Source organism: Leuciscus leuciscus, assembly GCF_965113295.1.
Source record: "Leuciscus leuciscus genome assembly, chromosome: 7".
NCBI lineage: Eukaryota > Metazoa > Chordata > Actinopteri > Cypriniformes > Leuciscidae > Leuciscus > Leuciscus leuciscus.
The window spans coordinates 43,364,504-43,382,082 of NC_138731.1; the positions used below are offsets into that span (position 1 = coordinate 43,364,504).

The 17,579-nt window shown below is 37.4% G+C and overlaps 1 protein-coding gene across 2 annotated transcripts in view; it reads right to left on the reverse strand.

The window, feature by feature from the left end:
- Window positions 1–17,300, reverse strand: part of pfkla (phosphofructokinase, liver a) — a 28,013-nt gene extending 10,713 nt beyond the window's left edge. For both annotated transcript variants that reach the window (XM_082174673.1, XM_082174672.1), the window contains exons 1-13: window positions 17,064–17,300; window positions 15,320–15,393; window positions 15,146–15,223; window positions 12,255–12,444; window positions 9,848–10,013; window positions 8,240–8,284; window positions 5,091–5,199; window positions 3,768–3,863; window positions 2,581–2,673; window positions 1,885–2,010; window positions 1,583–1,647; window positions 1,402–1,465; window positions 395–541 (exon numbers count right to left, since the gene is read on the reverse strand). In XM_082174673.1, the coding sequence (XP_082030799.1) occupies window positions 395–541; window positions 1,402–1,465; window positions 1,583–1,647; window positions 1,885–2,010; window positions 2,581–2,673; window positions 3,768–3,863; window positions 5,091–5,199; window positions 8,240–8,284; window positions 9,848–10,013; window positions 12,255–12,444; window positions 15,146–15,223; window positions 15,320–15,393; window positions 17,064–17,148 (1,338 nt within the window). In that variant the 5' untranslated portion in view covers window positions 17,149–17,300. The remainder of the gene's footprint in view (window positions 1–394; window positions 542–1,401; window positions 1,466–1,582; window positions 1,648–1,884; window positions 2,011–2,580; window positions 2,674–3,767; window positions 3,864–5,090; window positions 5,200–8,239; window positions 8,285–9,847; window positions 10,014–12,254; window positions 12,445–15,145; window positions 15,224–15,319; window positions 15,394–17,063) is intronic.
- Between the last annotated feature and the right edge of the window lie 279 nt (window positions 17,301–17,579).

Genomic DNA, 17,579 nt, shown 5'->3' on the forward strand with positions numbered 1-17,579 from the left:
AAAATATTGTTCATAAATAGTTTTCATAAACTTGAACCTCTATAACTTTTTTTTTCCATTTTTTAAATTCACGTTTACTTCAACAATAATCTGCCACGGGTCTTCTTTAAAATGAGACCAAAATGTTTTTACAGAATTTTTTGTCCACTGTGGACCTATGTGGACCTTTTCTGAACTGATGCACAAGAGTTAAATATGAAGTCTTCATGTTCTGTGTGTCTCTGTGTAAATCAGGTTCATCTACTACACACATACTGAAGCACACATGATGCTCGTGGTGTTATCATCACTATATGAGGACATGAACAGATTAACTTCATCTCTAGAGCTGCCCTGAGAGTCACTGCATTAAAATGCATCATTAAAGAAATCATTGAAATGCATAGTTCTTCACCGCTCCTTTGGCCAGACCCTCAAATCCATCGCTGACGATGTAAACCCGGTGTCCCGAGGCCAGACCGACCCTCACCGCTGACCTCACCGCAGCGTTCATGCCGGCGGCTGGAGCTCCCACGTTCAGGATGGCCATCGAGTAGTTGCTCTGAGATCAAAATCAATAACATGAAACTAGAACACATAACCAAACCAACCCTTCACTGAGCACCAAGAATCTGCTCTTTTCTAATGGAAGTCTATGGAGGATCTGTACATTTTAAATGGAATTATGCAAAAAATATTGGGAAAATAATGCTGTTACACTAAGACACTTAGAGAATTTGAATTTGTCTAATATTTGATGTTTGCATCATTGATTCTGTTATTTCACTGTTTATCACTGTGAAGCTGCTTTGAAACAATCTGTATTGTATAAAGCGCTATAGAAATAAAACTTGACTTTAATATTAGCATTTTATGATCCATAAGCCCTGATATCTTAGCTACAATAAAAATGTATAAGTACCAGCTGCAAAAAATGACTTGAATGTAAAAGTTTAGTTTTGTAAATGTGACCCTGGATCACGTCACCAGTCTCGAGTCGCACGGGTATATCTGTGGCAATCGCCAACAATACATTGTATGGGTCAAAATTATCCATTTTTCTTTTATGCCAAAAACCATTAGGATATTAAGTAAAGATCATGTTCCGTGAAGATATTTTGTTAATATATAAAACATTTATTTTTGTGAGTGAATGCAGCACAATCGTGAACATAAATGAACAACTTTAAAGGAGATTTTCTCAATGTTTCGATTTTTTTGCACCCTCAGATTCCAGATTTTCAATAGTTGTATCTCAGCCAAATATTGTCATATCCTAACAAACCACACATCAATGGAAAGCTTATTCAGCTTTCAGATGATGTATACATCTCAATATCAAAAAATGTACCCATGTGACTGTTTTCGTGTTTCAGGGTCACATATAATGCTGTAAAATCAGGTTTAGTGTTCGTGTGTTACCTGGACCGCAGAAGGTTTCTGATAGGCCAGCAACTTATAAATGTTCCAGTTGTTCTCAAAACTCCTGTAAACAGTATCATTTGATTCATTATTACTCGCTTGTGTGGACATCAGTCAGCTCAAACTTTGACCTCAGCAGGTTCATCTGCTAATAAACACAGATGATAACGAAGCGTCTCACCTGCCCCGTAACTGGATGGCTTCTTCAAACCGCTTCTCATTCATGGCCCTCTGAACCTCTTTAGTCTGTAAGAAAGAGAGTCAAGTTATTCTCTTAAGGCAAGATATACTTGACAAAACTATTGTTTTTCATGCACTGGTTAATGTTGAGATTGTATCGACTTGTTTTGTTTCTTGTTTTTCTTACCAGACATCTTGTCTCATTTTGTAATTGATATAATACCTTTTATATGCCTGAAAATGAATAAATGCAGTTTTAAAAAAAACTTGGGAGTAAAAAACGGTGCACTCCTGAAGACTCACCATCTCTACGGCCTCCATGAGCGGGAGACGCACGGCCTGGTTCCCTGATAGGCCGATCACACAGGCGGGGGTGTCCGGTCCCGCCTCCAGCAGGGCCACCACGGCCTCGACCCCCATCTTACTGCTCTACAGGACAAAACATCCACAGCCTCACTTCAACATCACTACTCAAAACTACTGTTAGGGTTTAAAGGTGCACTGTGTAATTTCTAGCGGCATCTAGTGGTGAGGTTACGAACTGCACCCAACAGAAGTTACGGTGGCCGACAGGAAGTGATGTCGTCGTCTGAGACAGCAGAGAGTAGCCAGTTAAGCAAGAGGTTTCTTTACAAAGATAAATTAAGAAATTAGGTTTACTTAATTATTCAGTAAAACGATGTTATTGAGAATATTATTATTACTTGTTCATCATTGTGTCAGTGTTTTATTCGCTGACTTTAGCTTTAGCTTCTTTGCACGAAGAACAACACAAACACGTTTGTCCGTTTAGGGCCACTGTAGAAACACGTTGATGTAAGAGGACCCGCGGTGTGTGTAGAGAGAAATGCCCCATTCTAAGGTAATAAAAACACAATGGTTCATTAAGTAAGGTCTTTATACACCACTGAAGACATAGTTATGTGTATGATATTGCATTTCTCTCAATAGATCCTCCTAAATATTACACAATGCACCTTTAATTGAGTGTTTATTTACCAGAACTCTGTCGAAGGCTGACGGTGTCCCGCCCCTCTGGACGTGACCCAGAACAGTGACCCGAGTGTCATAACCCAGACGAGACACAACCAGCTGCACACAATCACAAATCACATGATCATTTATACACATCTGATTGGTCAAGCAGCGTTAGAAGAGAGCTGCTGATACTTGTTTTATTTATCTTTTTTCCACACATTTGTTTCTATTATGCTTTATATAATAAACATAGTTTTTAAAGCAGCTTCACAGAAAATAAGTGTTGCAAAATTTATGAAAATGACTTCAATTCCAGCTTTAAAATGTCTCTATAGAAGACTTTATCAGAAGATTGCAGACGCTTGTTTCCACTGAATAAAAAATAAAAGAGGTAAATGCGACTTTTTATCTCACAATTCTGACTTTTTCCTTGCAAAGTTAAAAGGTACATTTATGACTTCATTTCTTTCAAATTGCCATTTTATATCTTGCAATTTTGAGTTCATAACTCGCAATTCTGACTTTAATTGTGAGATATAAACTCGAGAACTGCGAGATTAAAAAGTCAAAATTGTGAGATATAAACTCGAGTTAAATGCAATTTTTTCTCACAATTCAGAATTTTTTTCCTCGCAATTACGAGTTTATTACTGGGAATTTACTTTTTTCCACAGAATTGTGAGATATAAACTCACAATTGCAAGAAATGCCTTATTTTTTGTTGTTCCGTGGCGGAAACAAGCTTCCACAAGTTCATATAACTTATGGTAAGTGCAAACTTATGGTAAATTTTATGAAAAAACTGTGTAAATAATATCTATAGGAATTGAATTAGCATGTACTAAAATGACTTTAAAGGGATAGTTCATCCAAAAATGAAAATTCTGTCATCATTTACTCTCCCTCAAGTTGTTCCAAACCTGTATGAGTTTCTTTCTTCTGCTGAACATAAAAGAAGATATTTTGAAAAATGTTGGTAAAATGTCGGTATTGATTTCCATAGTAATTTTATTGTCCATACTATGGAAGTCAAAAGGGTCCATCAACTTTTTGGTTACCCATATATTTTAAAATATCATGTTTTGTGTTGAGGAGAAGAAAGAACATCCATACAGGTTTGGAACAACTTGAGGGCGAGTAAATGACTTTTGTGTGAACTGTCCCTTTAAGAGCTTTTCTCCTGTTGCGACCTGAAGAGCTTCACTCACGTCTTTGATGTAGTTGGAGGTGATGGCCTCACCGCTTTTGTTGATGGCTCCTTCAGCGATGATGATGATGTTCAGCCTGGATCCTTTACTGCGGCTCTGAGCAAACACGTACAGTAGTCATAAAGTGAAACTGGGCTGTTGTTATTTGTATCCCGTCTAATGTACTCTCTATTGGGGAATAACTGACCTCCGAATGTTGCGACTGACCAATCAGAATCAAGCATTTCAGACAGCCGTGTAATGAAATACTTTATTACACGGCTCTGTGGAATACTTGATTCTGATTGGTCAATCGCGCCATCCGATTATCTGGGAATGACATACCGCTGAAAACAGAAACACAGGCTCATCCGGGTCACTGAAGTCAGCAGCGCTATACGCTCGCTAGGAACGGGTTTTCTTTGTGGAAGTTTTGCATTTGGTGAGCTAATAAAATATTACATCTCAATCGAATCAATATTTTGTGTAGAGTTATTTAATTATGCCATCCAGTATCGTGGACTCGCTCTCTCTTGTTTTATACAAACGCTGCGGCAGCCATTTTGTGACTATTGTTTTGTACACTGTTGGATTAAAAGATACAAACAGGTACGATTTTAAAACAGTTTAATCTGAAACCAATATCTCTTATCTCCATAATTATTTATGTGTTGAAATGCTGTGTAATAAGCTGGATAATGTACATCCAGCCGGTTGTTATCTCAGAATAAACCCCCTTCAGGAGTGTGTGTGTGTGTGTGTGTGTGTGTGTGTGTGTGTGTGCGTGCGTGTGTGTGTGTGATCTCAGAATAAACCCCCTTCAGGTGTGTGTGTGTGTGTGTGTGTGTGTGTCTCTGTGTGTGTTTGTGTGTGTGTGTGTGTGTGTGTGTGCGTGCGTGTGTGTGATCTCAGAATAAACCCCCTTCAGGTGTGTCTGTGTGTGTGTGTGTGTGTGTGTGTGTGTGTGTGTGTGTGCATGTGCGTGTGTGATCTCAGAATAAACCCCCTTCAGGCTGATGAAGACCTGATCCTGATCACCCTGTCAGGGTTTATTCTGAGATAACAATCGGCTGGATGTACATTATCCCTCACATAATAGATGAAAAATCAAATCTTTACGAAAATTACTCAAGCTATAATAAAATAATTGAAAGCTATATAATAATATAATAAAATTGACACGAATTACAAAATTTCGAATGCTTAAACTAAAATTAAAACAAAAACTGATAATAAAAAAACAATGCTCTTAAACCTACAGGTAATTATAAATGAATGGCACGATTCATAAATGCCATCATGTGTGCTCCATCAGTGTGTTTAATGATCTATAACTGATCTCACCTCTCCCAGTCGAGCGCACATGAGCTCTTCCCAGCCGTCCTCAGGAGGAGCTTCAGGGATGAACAGCCAATCGGCTCCAGACGCCAGAGCTGAGACCAGCGCTAGATATCTGCAGGAGAACAGGGTCAGTGCCGACACTACAGGCACATACTGGACGTCACTGAGCAGAATAATGTGCTCTTCTAAAACCCAAAACATCAGTGACCCTAACAGTAAAAAGTTCTGTCATGAAACCCTAGATGGCACAGGCTGATCGGTCCTTAAAGGGATAGTTCACACAAAAATGAAAATTAGCCCATGATTTACTCTCCCTCAAGCCATCCTAGGTGTGTATGACTTTCATCTTTTAGCCAAACACAATCAGAGTTATTTAAAAAAATATCCTGACTCTTCCAAGCTTTATAATGGGAGTGAAAAGAGCCTCTGTAGGGCACAGCTGATTGGTTCCTGCTATATCAGTAGCCAATGAGCTCGCATGCTCAACCTTCAAATACTGGCATTTGCTGTAGCAGTGCAGAACGCTTTCAGAAACCCTCCACCAGGCCCGGGGTGGGTAATCGGGAGAATCGGGAGAATTCCCGGTGGGCCGCTTCACTTTTGGGCCGGTCGAGGATTTTTTTTTATTTTACATTTGTCACGTTAGTTACATTAGGCTACACACGTTCCACATTCTGACACCGCAGCGCGCAGCCTCTGCATGGGTTGTACCATGAGAGGGAGTTCTTCCCTCCCCTCCCATAGAGTTGGTTGGGTCCATAGCCCATCTTTTCCAAAACGTTTTCTCAGGTAGGCTACCGCGGCACCGCCGGCGCCTACCGATAGCTGGGCCGGCCCTATGGCGGCAAATCAATGACAAAATTAACGGAGCGCACAACTGATGCTTGCGCGCGCAGTAAATGCCATTCGCGAGAGGATAACAGATATACACGCGAGGAATCGGGAACTCGCGAGCTCATTCAAACCCTGCGCGCGCGCATGACATCTCCTCTGCACGCAATACAAGCCCTCGCACGCGCGCATGATCATTCCCCACGCTCTCGCGCTTGATCTCCTGCTTTTGCTCGCTCGAACACTTTTATTTTTGGCAGTCGATGGGCGGGACTTACTGTTTTAATAACCTCAAATGTCATTAGGTATCACGTTTTTTGATTAAAAAAGCATTATTTTTGAATATTTTTGAATACAAATAAATCTGGAAACATATGTTCAATATGCCTCTTTGTGGAAGAGTGGGATACATTTCATATGCTTTCTTTCTTTCTTTCTTTCTGCTTTTGTTAATTTATCAACCTATCCTTGTGGAATAGTGGAACATTTTTTGTTAACTTTCTCAGCTTAAGTGAATTATTATTTAACCTTTACATTATTTGTTGAACCATGGTATTAATAAAAACTACACAATAGTAAGAGCTGAACTGTTGCTTCATTTATCCAATTTGGAAAAACTACTAATTTGGAATTCCACCATGGAAAAAGAGGGCCGGTCTTGGGCCTGAAACTCCCGGGCTGAAAAGTGGCCCCACTCCGGCCCTGCCCTCCACCTTCCCCAGCTCCACCTGTGTAGATCTGCTACGGGTCATTCATGAACGCTATATTGTACAGCAGCAGTGTAGCAGATCTATTCCATCAAGACCAAACATATCTATATTGTCATATCCATATCCATTTCCAAACCAAACACTCGTTTGTCACGACAGAACTAAGATTCTGACATTATTAACACAACCTCATCCAAACCTGCCAAGAGGAGTAAATCATGGCAGAATTTTCATTTTTGGAAAATTATTAAATAAACAGCAGAGCATTGAATTGCATTAGAAAATCTAAAACTGAAATGAAAATGAATTAATGCTATATAGATATATAAAAATAAAAATAAACTACTTAAAAGGACAGAAATGCACAAAAAAATGACTAAAACTTTAACTAAAATTAAAAGAAACATTTTAAAATAAAGGTAAACTGAAATAAAGTATTTATAAAACTTAACCTTTTAATTTTAGGTAAATTAGAAATGTTGCCTTGGCAACTAAAGTTTATAGAAATATAATTTGAAGTACTAAAATTACTAAAACTGAAATAAAAATTAAAGCTTTTAAAAAAAAAACAGTAAAGTAAAAAAAACAAACTAAAACAGAAAATTAGCCGTATTAAAAATGAATAAATACTGTAATATTATATAAACAATACTGAAAATAACTGTTGCCAGTAAGTTCTGGGTGGATGCTATAGACCTTATGTAGCCCCGCCCCTTTTCAGCGCTGCGCTCGTTGTCTTTTGACTTCCGGTCTGTATTTTCACAGCGATTCTGCGTGTTTATTAATGAATGGCTCATTTTAAAATCTTCCCGGTCGACTGACATTAGTTAAGTCATCTGCTTTAAACATTACAATCCTCCTGATAACTTTCGTTAACTTTACATTAAGTAAATCCTCTTCAAAAGCTAATTACTCCTGGACAGCAGCGCCATAGAGATATACAGAGCGACCGCAAAAACGGAAGTTAAAAGACAATATTCTAAAGATGGCGGCGCCCTCGTTTCTCTGGCGCATAAGGTCTATAGTAGAGATGCGCGGATGGGCTATTATTTCATCTGCAACCGCATCACAAAACTCATCATCCGTCCGCCAATTTTCAAAACCGCACCCGCCCGCCATCCGCTGATTGGGCGATGCAAGGCGCTGCTGATGACTTGGTTCAACCGCCCGCCCGAATTTAATTAAAATATTATTTTTCGTCACGTCATTTGCCCGATCCGCGGTTTATCCGCGGAGTCCACGGCTGTAACCGCCAACCGCGCATCTCTAGTCTATAGCACTGTTAGAATGTTTGGGTGGTTGCCAAGATGTTTTGGATGGTTGCTAGGGGCACTGTTAGAATGTTTGGGTGGTTGCCAAGATGTTTTGTGTAGTTGCTAGGGACACTGTTAGAATGTTTGGGTGGTTGCCAAGATGTTTTGTGTGGTTGCTAGGGACACTGTTAGAATGTTTGGGTGGTTGCCAAGATTGTTCTGTGTGGTTGAGAGGGACACTGTTAGATTGTTCTGTGTGGTTGCTAGAGCGTACACATAATCTCAACTCTAAACATGTTTGTAATCTTCCCATGATCTTCTTGGTGTGTGTGCAGTTTTTCTCACAGAGGACACTCACCCGCAGTGGCGACCCATGACCTCTAGCACAAACGTGCGCTGATGGCTGGAAAAAAGATCAATAACACAAAGTGAGCACATAAAATGGTGAAAACTAGTCTTAATGTGCATCTGCCTACGTGCAGCTGTCCCAACAGAATAAGAGAGACGAGACGAGACAAGACGAGAATTCCACACATTCAGTGCATTCCTGAACAAACAGGAAATCAGTCGTCAGGCACAGACAATTTTCCATTAATTATATTATATTTTCTTATCTATACAGTTTGTCTTATAGCCAGTGTCATTTGAGTATCGTTGAGATACAATTTTAGTTTTTAATAATATTTTGAATTTGCTTTTATTTTTATATTTTCCATTTTGATTTAAATTTTAGTTAAAGATTTAGTCATTTTATTGTAAGTTTTTGTCATTTTAGTGTTTACTTGTTTTTTTTTAATATGCCTACACAGTTTTTATTCAATTTATTTTAGTTTTAGTCATTTTTTTAACTTTTTTTCCATTTTATTTTAGTTAACATTTATCTTTATATTTTCCATTTTAATTTCAGTTAAAGGTTTCGTAATTTTGTTGTTTTTCTGTCATTTTAGTAGTTAAATATAAATAGTTAAATGTCTATATAGTTTTTATTCATTTTTATTTCAGTTTTATATTGTTATTTTAGTATGTTAAGTTAAACTAAATTTAAAAGCTTATATTTTATTTTAGTTCATGTTTATTTTTATACTGTCCATTTTTGTTTTAATTTTAGTTTAAGTTTTAGTCATTTTGTTTTGCATTTTTGCCATTTTAGTAGTTTTTTAAATGTGTTTATATAGTTTTTCTTCATTTTTCTTTCAGTTTTAGATTTTTATTTTATTGCATCAATTTAAACAAAATGTAAAAGTTTACTTTTTTATATTTTATTTTAGTTAACGCTTATTTTTATATTTTCCATTTTAATGGAATTTAATTTCAGCTAAAGTTTTAGTCATTTTGTTGTTTTTCTGTCATTTTAGTCGTTTTTTTAAATCTCTATATAGTTTTTATTCATTTTTATTTCAGTTTTACATTGCTATTTTACTACATCAAGATAAACTAAATTAAAAAAGTTTACTTTTTTAATATTTTATTTTAGGTCGCTTATTTTTATATTTTCCTTTTTTCTCAGTTAAAGTTTTAGTAATTTTGTTGTTTTTTTGTCAATTTTAGTAGTTTTTTAAATCTGTGTAAATAGTTTATAAATTCTTATTCGGTTTTAGATTTAGTTATTTTGTTACATCAATTTAAACAAAATTAAAAAGTTTACTTGTTTAATATTTTATCTTAGTTAACGTTTATTTTTATATTTTCCATTTTAATTTCAGTTAAAGTTTTAGTAATCTTGTTGTTTTTCTGTAATTTTTTGTAGTTTGTTTTTAATTATGTGTATATAGTTTTCGTTGTTTTTCGGTTTTACTGAAGATGCTAAATGAAAAGATAAGCTTTCCCAGGGAAAGCAAGAGTTGATAAGAATGTAAATGTGTACCTAGAAATGCAATGTAAGTCGCTTTGGATAAATGCGTCTGCCAAAATGCATAAATGTAATGTAAATGTAATGAAGATGAGAAACGTGTGAGTTGAGCTGGACCTGGTGGCGGTGGTGGTGATGGCGTCGATGATCTCAGTGATGCGGTTGAGGGCCGAGTCAGCGCCGATGGTCATGTCGGTTCCACAGAAGTCATTATCGATGGACCCCACCAGACCCACGATGTTCAGGTGCCCGTGCTGACGGGCCGTTTCTGCCGTGATTCGACCTGTCAGTAAGACGCGTATGAGTTCATATCTGTATATAGTTCACATCAGTCCAAAGACTTCCTTTGTGGGGAAATATTTAGCAGAATGCTGCAGTTCATCAACATTTTCGAGTTAGATTAGTGGCATTTAGTGTTATTTTATCCATTCAATTTCTGTTTAATTGTGACTTTTATTGTTCGTGCCAGTTTTTATTTTATTTTTTATTTTTATTTCTTATAGTTTTAGTTTTCGTGTTAACTTTAGTTGCATTTTTTGTAATTTCATTATGTGCTTTTCTCATTTTATTAGTTTTTTGTTTTTAATATTGCTATTTAGGTGTAATTTACGTCATTTTACTTCAGTTTTAGATTTTATTTCAGTCTTCAATTTAAGGTTATTTCAGTTTATTGCCAAGGCAACATTTCTCATTTTTAAGTTTTTCAAGTCGAGTTACATTCAAGATATTTTAAGGCATGAAGAATAAATATGAATTTATTAAATAATACATTTAAATATTGTATTTTTTTGTTTAAAGATGAGTTTTAAGGGATACAATTATTGAATACAGGGGGACTTTAATAGTTTACTTAACAATAATAACTTTGATGCCACGTAAGGAAGATAAATAAAGAATATATTTATTAATATGAAAATAAATAAATAAATAAATAAGGAACAACTTTAAATGCTAGTAAACTTTTTGCTAGTAACCTGTAGCAGAGCTAACTAGTTGACTGTAGCTGAACTTGACATTATGAGTAGCTTGTGTCTTGGGAAACTACAATTTCAAAATGGTTTCCTGAACACTGATGAGTCAATGCTTGTGTTGACACTTTGATACAGCTTTATGATTCTTATCCTGAGGAGACTTTACTGCCCGACTGATCATTTATGAGCTTGAGTCAGCTTTCATGACCATAGTATTTATTACATTTTTTTTAAACAGATAATCGATAATTTTTTATATTTGAAAGCCAATAACCGATATATTGGCCGATAAATCTAAATCCAAATGTTTATATAATTTTTATGAGCCTGATTTCAAAAACAAAAGTCTCACCATTAAAATCCATTTAAAAGTCCCAAACACACGATTATAATGTTCTCATTATAATTTTATGTAGCCTATATGACAGACTTGTGCTGAAAATGTTGCACTGAACCATATTGTCCTTTTTTAAGTGATTCCAATCATATTTCAAGCAATTTAAAACCATCATACTGAACAGTGCACATCTGAAGAGTCTCAGCTGAAGGAAATAATCCATTATTTTATCAGCTTTAATATATCAGCCAAATGTTCTTATCGGGCCGATAACAATAGTAAAACTGAACATGTTATGTTGGCCGATACCGATATGTTGGCCGACACCGATATGTTGGCCGATACCAATATGTTGGCCGATACCAATATGTTGTCAGATACCGATATGTTGGCCGATACCGATATGTTGGCCGATACCGATATGTTGGCTGACACCGATATGTTGGCAGATACCGATATGTTGGCAGATACCGATATGTTGGCCGATACCGATATGTTGGCTGACACCGATATGTTGGCCGATACCGATATGTTGGCAGATACCGATATGTTGGCCGATACCGATATGCTGGCTGACACCGATATGTTGGCCGATACCGATATGTTGGCCGATACCGATATGTTGGCAGATACCGATATGTTGGCCGATACCGATATGTTGGCTGACATCGATATGTTGGCCGATACCGATGTGTTGGCTGACACCGATGTGTTGGCCGATACCGATATGTTGGTTGACACCGATATGTTGGCCGATACCGATATGTTGGCCGACACCGATATGTTGGCCGACACCAATATGTTGGCTGACACCCATATGTTGGCCGATACCGATATGTTGGCTGATACCGATATGTTGGCCGATACCGATATGTTGGCTGACACCGATATGTTGGCAGATACCGATATGTTGGCCGATACCGATATGTTGGCTGACACCGATATGTTGGCCGATACCGATATGTTGGCCGATACCGATATGTTGGCTGACACCGATATGTTGGCCGATACCGATATGTTGGCCGATACCGATATGTTGGCCGATATATCATGCAAACCCCTATTTTTTGGGGCAGAAAACTTCACAAAAAATTCAATTTAGTCATTATTTCTGCAGTTCTGTTAGTGGCGATGCACCTTTAAAACCGCATATAATGGCAAACTATAAAGTAAATAGCAAAGCTCTGTGTTTTCCACATTTGGTGTGATTTGGTACCTTTGTCCACCAGCTCCTGGAGGAGTCCGCTCCACTCCGAGCGGAAGATGTTTGCTCCGGTGAGGCTGCCGTCTCCTCCACACACACACAGGTTACAGATGCCACGCTTCACCAGGTTAAAGGCCGCCGCTAAGCGTCCCTCTCGCGTGGTGAAGGCCTTACAGCGGGCGCTGCCGATCACCGTTCCTCCCTGTGGAGGACGACAACACAGACGCTCAGAGACTCGAGTCTTTAATCGTATAGAGTTATTATCTGCAATGCTTTAGCACAGGCATAAAAGCACATCAGCGCTGCGTCAGAACAGTGTCATGCATCGCGGTGAGTTTGAGGAAAACAGCAGAAACACAGCCGTCAGTGAGCGGACATACACACACACACACAAACTCACTGAGTGAATTGCACTCGGGAGTTAAACCGGTTCACCCAGAGAATGAAAATACTGGCTTTATTTACTAATTCCTGCATGTCATTCCGAAGCTATATGCTGTTATTAAACACATTTCTGTCTACAGTAGGGGTGTAATAATATATCGTAATACAAAAATGCAACAACATGTATCGTGGATAGTGAATATCTGTATTGTGTATAGTTCATCCAAAATGAAACATTTTAAGAGTTTTAGTGTCAGTACAACAATAAACTACTATATATAATGTTGAATATAATGTATAATAATGCAATGGGGGAATATTTGTGGGTTCTGATAATGCCAAATGTCTGATGTTACCAGTAAAAAGTGGCTTACATTATTTTAAATATATCTAGTCGTGAAACAATGCAAGCATATTCATCTAAAATAATTCTGTTTTCATCTTCAGAATCATGAATATTGTTATTCTGGTGTCTCTATTGTCCTGTGCTGTGGGTTTCAGCACCAAGTCCAAGACTTTACAATTACACACCAATGTAATATCAAAGTTAGCATTTTAATCAACAGTTCATTTTTTGTTAACCTTTTATCATATGTCTTGGAATATCGCAATAATATCATATCGTGAGTTCAGTATCGTGATATGTGACATGAGTGTATCGTTACACCCCTAGTTTACATGCATGCATGCAGCAAGTTTTCATTAAACACCACTAAAGTACCCGGACAGGAGCTCATGTGATTCATGCACTATATACCAAGTTATTGATAATCTCCTCTGTCAATCAGAATCAGATGCATTGATTCATCTCATTCAGACACAACAAACATGAAGCTCGCAACTATGACATTAAAGGGATACTCCACTTTTTTTGGTCATTTTACAACTCCCCCAGAGTTAAACAGTTGAGTCTTACCGTTTTCGAATCTATTCAGCCGAACTCCGGGTCTGGCGGTACCACTTTTAGCATAGCTTAGCATAGATCATTGAATCGGACAGGACCATTAGCATCTCTCTCAAAAAAATGACCAAAGAGTTTCGATATTTTTCCTATTTAAAACTTGACTCTTCTGTAGTTACATCGTGTCCTAAGACCGACGGAAAAGGTAAAGTTGCGATTTTCTAGGCTGATATGGCTAGGAACTATACTCTCATTCCTGCGTAATAATCAAGAAACTTTGCTGCCGTACCATGAGTCCAGCAGGCGTAATGATATGACGCAGCGCCTGAAAATAGTCCCCAGTATCGGTAGACTATAGGGTCGACTATTTTCAGGCGCTGCGTCATATCATTACTGGGGAAGTTGTAAAATGAGCCTATTTCCAAAAAAAGTGGAGTATCCCTTTAAACCTGCGCAATGCATCGCCAAACGTCACTGCAAATGAACTCTGAGAGCAGACGGAAGTTCATCAGTGCAATTTCACTGAAACAGCAACAGCATAAGGGCTTGAAATGACATGAGGGAGAATAAATGATGACCGAATCTTCATTTTTGGGTGAACCGTCCCTTTCAGTCTCCATAAACACTTATGTTAAAAAGATGGATGCACTTGATCACAGAATCATAGAAATCTTGAGTAGTAATAATATAATCTGAAGTTTCATAAGACCAAACTACTGCATTTCCAGCTATAGATGTTAATACTGTCTTTGTTATTCTGATGTCTTTATTTTCCCAGGCTGGATGAAAGCACATGCAGCAGGACAGCTTACCAGTTCACCAGCTTACCCGGAGAACACAGAACAGAAGACAGAAGAGAGAGAGAGAGACTCAACAAGAGGAGCGTTCAGAGAGATCCGTGAGACCTTCACTACTGTTACTGACACTAAAACACCGCTTTCAGCCACTCAAATACAGCTGATATTACATAGAAACATTAGATGACAAACTTAAATATTGGAAATGCTGCCGTGGCAACTAACTTACATAAATACGTTATTAATAAGTTACTAAAATGACTAAAATAACTAAAGGTGAATGAAAATAAAGCTAAATAACAACAATAGAAAAAAGCACATAACAATTTTATATTTTTTTTTACAAAACCTAATATGAAAAATAAAATATAAAAACCTCATTCAAAATATTAATAAATAATATATTCGTTTATAAATAATTTAACCAATATGCACTACCGTTCAAAAAGTCGGTGAGAAATGTTTAATTTTTTGGAAGAAGTCTCTTCTGCTCATCGAGGCTATATTTATTTGGGCCAAAAATACAGTTAAAATTGTGAAATATTATTATAATTTAACATAGCTGTTTTCTATGTGAATATATAGTAAAGTGTAATTTATTCAAAGCTGAATTTTCAGCATCATTACTCCAGTCTTCAGTGTCACATGATCCTTCAGGAATCACTGCATCTTTGCTGAATCAAAGTATTTAAAAATAAATGAATAAAATCTCACTGAGCCCAAACTCTTGAACGGTAGTGAACTGGAGAAAGAAGAGTTATATTCTTATTTTCAGCAAGTACTTCTGTGTGGATCTAAACTGATCTGAGTCCAGATCTTACCAGCTGAATTATATTGGTGACGCTTTGCCAGTTGGCCAGTTTAATATTGTCTCCTCCGTCTACCAGTCCTTGATACCCCTGAAATCACAGTGAATACTCACATTAATACTCATATATATCCATACATTCCCACAGATCAGTGAAGACAACATGAATGTTGGATGAATGTTGTACCTCATACACCAGATACACCTTGGCGCCCACATAGATGCCCATCCGGGTCACGGCACGAATCGCTGCGTTCATTCCTGACGGAGAGACGTTCAGTTTCAGCCTTTCATCCTCATATTCAGAAGTTTAATTACATGGATTACAATCATCACCTCCCGTCATGCTCACAATCATCAGTGGTGAGTAATAATCGGTTTCTGGATTTTCATACAGTGTAAACTCAAAATGCACATCTGACACGACTCCCACAAAACCTGTCCATTCAAATATTACATATTTATTATGATTATATAATACTATAGTTTGTATTTATTAATTGAACTGTTTTTTTTAACTGTGCTGTCAAATCGATTAATCATGATTAATCGCATTTAACATTATGGTTTATATATATATATATATAAATTTTTTTGGGCTGTCAAGTTGATTAATCACGATAAAGTTTTTTTTTATTATCTAATATATATATGTGTGTGTGTATATATACTTAACATATACACATTATATAAACACATTTTTATGTTAGACAAACTTTTATGATAGATGCAACTAATCACGATTAATCAATTTGACAGTTTTTTGTTAATAAGTCATAATTTTTTTAATTTTTATTATAAGTAACAATTTAAAAAAAAATGATTTTAGTTTTAGTTAACTATAATAACCCTGTCTGGTACTATATAGTATATCAGCATAATCAGCATATCAATAACAGTATAGAGCAAATGAGGGTTAAAAAGTGCTTCATTTATATGGAAATAAAAATCACAATATATATATATAAAAATAAGCTACATTTATTATGTTAAATCTGCTGTTCTTGACCAGTTCAGTGAGATTCAGCCGTTCATCTGGCAGGTCCTGCTCATCCATTACTGTACTTACAGTAGCATCACAGATTTAAGTTACACTTTATATGAAGGTGTCATTGTTACAGTGTAATTATATATTTAAGTACTGAGTAAAATTACATTATTATGTACTTACTATAGGGTTAGGGTAGGATTAGGGTTTGGTTGAGGGTTAGTTGCATGGAATTATGCATAATTTACTGTCAATGGTAAGTACATGTAACATGTAACAAGGATTGTTACCCAGATTTATATAGATCTTCTAGAATAATAACAATAATCGGTGGAGCTTCAGCATAAACATTCTCAAACCAGCTGATATACAGTCTATCTCTGCCCAGGAGACAGTGCAGGACATTAATCTCACTGTGAAGATCGTGTCTTATATTTGCTTTGCCTTTTTGTTGACATGAATAAACACAGACATCGTCTCAGTGTCCGGACTCTGTCTTTAGTGTAAATGCCTGATGTGTGTGTGAGATGTGGCCCTGTGTCAGCTTCACCTATATAAAAACAAAAATCCTAAAAATAATATATATAATATATTCTTGACCGGTTCAGTCAGTGAGACTCAACTGTTCATCTGACAGGTCCTGCTCAACCATTACTGTACTTACATTACAGCTGCACAGGTTTATAGAGAACTTCTAGAATAATTACAATAACCGGTGGAGCGACAGCATAAACATTCGATGCATGATAAACTCAAAACCAGCTGATATACAGTCTATCTCTGTCCAGGAGACAGTGCAGGACATTAATCTCACTGTGAAGATCGTGTCTTATATAAACCTTTGCTTTTTACTGTCATGACATGAACAAACACGCATATTACTCTCAGAGAGAGTGTTACTCTTTCACTAGTGTAAATGTGTGTGTTTGTGGCCCTGCGTCACCTTGCGCGTCTCCTCCGCTGGTCAGTGCGGCGATCGCTCGCCCCGCGCCGGTCATCCGCAGCTTCTCCAGCCCCGCGGAACTCATTCTGCTCGCGTCGCGTCGAAGTCTCCGCTAAACACGCTTCTGCGGGATGACAGTAGGATATATCACTGTAAATCAGTGGTTCGGAGAAGCTCGTTTCCAGCGCGTCGCGTCGGGTCTCCTGCGCAGATTGACCTTCCGGGAAACAGACGCAAGGACGCCCCTGACGCGCGCTGACGTCTCTCCACACACCAGTTGCACGGTGGGTTTGGCACAATGCGAATGCGACGCGTCGAACTGCACGATTTCCTTGTAGAGCAACTGGAGGATCTGCAAGATTAATGATGCTGCAGTGCAGATGTGTGGCAATAATCCTAACCGAAATGAGTCATGAGATGTTATATAAAAAAAATATAAAAAAAAGTTTTTGTTCTTGCTTTTTAGCCGATTTAAGCTTAGATTTCATGTAGGCTACCTGTGAATGTGCACTAGAA